Below are 4,891 nucleotides of genomic sequence, written 5' to 3'. Positions count from 1 at the left end.
TAAAATATATATACATACATAAATGGTACACTTATATACGAAATCACACACAATCACACATTATTACAAACACACACACACACACACACACACACACACACACACACACACACACACACACACACACACACACATAGACAAACGCACACAAACATACAGATAGATTAACACTCTTCAGCTCATTCATACATAATACACATTCTTCCTTTCCCTCTCTTTCTCCACTCTCTCTCTGTCTCTGTCTCTGTCTCTGTCTCTGTCTCTCTCTGTCTCTCTCTCTCTCTCTCTCTCTCTCTCTCTCTCTCTGTGTGTGTGTGTGTGTGTGTGTGTCTGTGTGTATGTGTCTCTCTCTCTTTCCTTCGCTCTTTCTCACCCTCACTCTTTCTCTCTCCCCCCTCTCTCTCTCTGTATCTCTCTCTGTCGCTCTCTCTCTCTCTCTCTCTCTCTCTCTCTCTCTCTCTCTCTCTGTATATAATATAATATATATTTTTTTAATGTATATATATATATTATATATGCATCTTCCTCTTTCTCTCTACTACGTGTTACATTTTATTTTTAGCTAATTGGCTCCTGGAGAAATAAGACATTTACAGCGAGGACTCACCTTATACTACAGCTCAACTCAACAACATGACACGTTAATGTTTTGAGAATTTAAAAATCGGATCTCCATATTATGCTAGGAGAGTGGGAAAGAAAAAAAGTACGAGTCCGACCTGCTCTGAATGGAACTAGAGCATATTATATTGATATATTCTTATTGACAATGATATTACGGCCCAATCAACACAATTTAGGTCATTTAAGAAGAGGGTTTCCTACCCTGCCTGCCAGGACTAGCCCGGGCTGAAAGGGATACAGAATCCTAGCAGAGAGATCGATATGCTCGATACATAACATTCTTCCCACTCGGTGATAGATTTTGGGTCTGCGGCGCGTGACGGCGAAGCTCCTAACCGTTACACACAAAAAAATCCGCTGTTAGAGCTAGATTATGATTCTAAACCTTTAATGATCATCAAAATATACAAATAGATCTAACCATCATTATTACATTAAAAAAATTTTTTTTTTTTTGCTGCTTCCTTGTAGTGCTGAAATATCTCCATAATTCCTTACTCACACTCGCATAGTCATGGATTGTCTTAGACAAAGAAGAACATAACCGCAACGCTCGAAATTGAGACACGGAAGAACAAGAGCAATAACAACAAAAACAACAACAGCAATAGCAGAAGAGGAGTGATGGTCGCGCCCACAGGCAGCCTTCTGTGCTCCTCTTAATTTGTGGTGTTCCTGACTGTTTTTAATTTCTGGATATTTTTTTAAGTTATAGATCTACCATCATGTGCATTTAGTTTCGGCGATTAATGTGATAACTTTGTCCTTGAAGTAAAGAAAAAACAACAACAACAACAAACTTCCGGTTGGCAAATAATCATGACGTCAAGTTTTTATTTATTCTCTACAGTGAACCTCATTGTTTCTGCTTAATCTGAGGCAGAAGCTCGATCTAGGATTCACGATTTTTTCTACGAGCTTCCCCTAATCTTCATGGTCACCAATCATCGGTTTGAATGGACAGTGCAGAGATATTCACCGAAAGGGAAAATAGAACAACATACTCCCCAGACATTCTGTTGTTATTTCGACCAATGAGCCATGTCTTTATACCTCCCAATGTTATGAGGAAACTAAGAGAAAACAATCTAAATGGGATCCCAAAAACTACACGGTCAAAGAGAGGAGGGAAAAGAACATTACAATTTGAAATATCTCAGAGAAAAAACCCAGGTCAAACAAAAGGACACCAAACCCAAGCCGACACCGCCTACATGGCATTTTCCTTAAAACGAGAGGCTCTTATTATGTCCCGCAGTGACCAGTCATTACTGGCAAAAATCAGGACCGGTCATTTCTCTGGGCTTCGGGCCTACAAAAATAGAATAGACAAAACATCGGACCCAATCTGTCCATTGTGCAGCGAGGAGCCCCAAGATTTGGAGCACTGGCTGCAGAGATGCCCCGCCACGGAGGCCCGGCGGTGGCATCTCTTCGGGGAGGATTCAGGGAGGTTGGACTGCCTCACCCGCTACCCAAGGGAGGCGATGGCCCTGGCGAAGAGCACACTCTTCGGGGCTCCGAACATTTCGAACGGATAGGCTACCACACACACACACACACAGCAATAGCAACAACAGCAAAAATTACAACGACGACAATAACAACAACATCAACAACAAAAGCAACAACAACACCGACAACAACAACATTAGCAAAAACATGTTTTGAACGTCATAGACATAATTGAATAACTACTACAAATCTGTTTTAACAACCATGCTATTGTCTTTTTCCCCTTCAGTCAGAGCAAGCGAAGGAAACGATCTCCCATGAAGTTGGCGCCAAGCAGAGAACACGAGCAGAAAGTGAAGAAGATCGCGGTGTTGAGGAACATGACCACTCCCAACGACAGTGACCCTCAAACTACCAGCCCGCAGTCAGATACTGGTCGTAAGTGTTAGTTTTAGGAGGAGTATTACGGCGCTTGCAACATGATAAGGTCATATAAGTGCCGAAGATAAGAGGTGTTATAAGAAAGTAACAAACACCAAAAAAGAAGGAGGAGAGATCAGGACGATAGTTGTTTGATAGGAAAGAAGAAGAAAACCACACCAGAGCACCCGTTAACCACAGTGTTGTGTAATAATATACATTAATCTAACTTTGTCATACTTTAATTCGGTTCAGATTCTGTAATTTGTTTCTTTGTCTTTGTGTTTGTCTGTTTGTGTGTTTTTTCTGTTTTGTTGTTTATTTTAATAAAACGAAAAACACGAACACAATAACGGCTATTTGAAGGGGTAAAAGAGGGAACGAACATGAAATAGGACAAATCCATAGCCCTTTCTAGTAAAGCCGTTTAATATTAACCTCCAAGAGCAAATTTGTTTTGTACGGGAGTAGGCACTGTATGTAGACGGTATCTACATTATTATCATTATTGTTACTTTTCTTAGCAGTAACAGCTAGCCAGTATTCCTTTGCCTTATTATTATCCCAGTCTGGTACCAGTCCGTCGACGTGCATTCAGCCTAAACAAAATGTATTGTTGGAAGCATTTTATACAGAAAATGTCTTTATTCATTGTGTATGTTTTACATTCTCATTGACAATAATTAGAACATTTTGAGGCGGGCATGTTAAAGTCCTGCCTGTTAGGGTCAACGCGGTTGAAATCGGATACCACATCGCGGTAGACATACAGAGATACCCGATGACAATTATCTCTTTCAGGAATCGATCTCTCGCCATCTACGTACAATGGCAAAAATAAGTTTCAACGAAGCAAAATACAAATAATAATACCTGTCAAGAAATTGTATTATGTTCTTAGAAATAACAGTGGATCGTTAAAAGCATATTATTACTAATTCTTTCCGTTTTGTATAGTCTATATTTCAAAGCCACACTAGTCTGAGAATTTACCTCTTCTGAAGGGTCGCGAAAGTAGGCTTACCCATGAAGCATAATTTTCAACTTCCAACGCCGAACAGTTCAGATGAGACTGATGACTCAGCGCTTCTTTGTACAAGGGAAATGACAGAGCTTTTCATAAAGCTTGACAATAATTTATGAGTTATGTCCCTTGATATTCGCTGAATGGGTTTCCGCTCAACAATTTGTGAGATTAATAAGAACTCATCAATTATTAGTGGCAGTTAATGCACCTATATTACCTTCGAAAAAATCACTGTGTCAAAATTTTATGTTTGGATTCTAACATCTGGGTATATATAATTCTCTTTCCGATAGCCCTGGTCTGAATTTAAAAGCTTTCTCCTTTAAATTATTTACTCTTCCCTTAAAATTTTTTTTTTCAAAAATGCTTTCCTCTCTCTCTCTCTCTCTCTCTCTCTCTCTCTCTCTCTCTCTCTCTCTCTCTCTCTCTATAATATAATATATATTTTTTTAATGTATATATATATATTATATATGCATCTTCCTCTTTCTCTCTACTACGTGTTACATTTTATTTTTAGCTAATTGGCTCCTGGAGAAATAAGACATTTACAGCGAGGACTCACCTTATACTACAGCTCAACTCAACAACATGACACGTTAATGTTTTGAGAATTTAAAAATCGGATCTCCATATTATGCTAGGAGAGTGGGAAAGAAAAAAAGTACGAGTCCGACCTGCTCTGAATGGAACTAGAGCATATTATATTGATATATTCTTATTGACAATGATATTACGGCCCAATCAACACAATTTAGGTCATTTAAGAAGAGGGTTTCCTACCCTGCCTGCCAGGACTAGCCCGGGCTGAAAGGGATACAGAATCCTAGCAGAGAGATCGATATGCTCGATACATAACATTCTTCCCACTCGGTGATAGATTTTGGGTCTGCGGCGCGTGACGGCGAAGCTCCTAACCGTTACACACAAAAAAATCCGCTGTTAGAGCTAGATTATGATTCTAAACCTTTAATGATCATCAAAATATACAAATAGATCTAACCATCATTATTACATTAAAAAAATTTTTTTTTTTTTGCTGCTTCCTTGTAGTGCTGAAATATCTCCATAATTCCTTACTCACACTCGCATAGTCATGGATTGTCTTAGACAAAGAAGAACATAACCGCAACGCTCGAAATTGAGACACGGAAGAACAAGAGCAATAACAACAAAAACAACAACAGCAATAGCAGAAGAGGAGTGATGGTCGCGCCCACAGGCAGCCTTCTGTGCTCCTCTTAATTTGTGGTGTTCCTGACTGTTTTTAATTTCTGGATATTTTTTTAAGTTATAGATCTACCATCATGTGCATTTAGTTTCGGCGATTAATGTGATAACTTTGTCCTTGAAGTAAAGAAAAAA

General features: G+C 39.1%; 1 protein-coding gene across 1 annotated transcript in view; it reads left to right on the top strand.

Annotated features, from left to right (window-relative positions):
- LOC101847921 overlaps positions 1-4,891 on the top strand; it is a 38,146-nt gene that overhangs the window by 32,722 nt on the left and 533 nt on the right. Inside the window, exon 4 of the mRNA XM_005089968.3 lies at positions 2,369-2,517. Coding sequence (XP_005090025.1) covers positions 2,369-2,517 — 149 coding nt within the window. The remainder of the gene's footprint in view (positions 1-2,368; positions 2,518-4,891) is intronic.

The sequence above is a fragment of the Aplysia californica genome, unplaced genomic scaffold, assembly GCF_000002075.1.
Source record: "Aplysia californica isolate F4 #8 unplaced genomic scaffold, AplCal3.0 scaffold00011, whole genome shotgun sequence".
In the NCBI taxonomy this organism is placed as follows: Eukaryota; Metazoa; Mollusca; class Gastropoda; order Aplysiida; family Aplysiidae; genus Aplysia; species Aplysia californica.
Note: the sequence above shows the minus strand (reverse complement) of the source record. Positions and strands in the feature narration are given on the sequence as shown.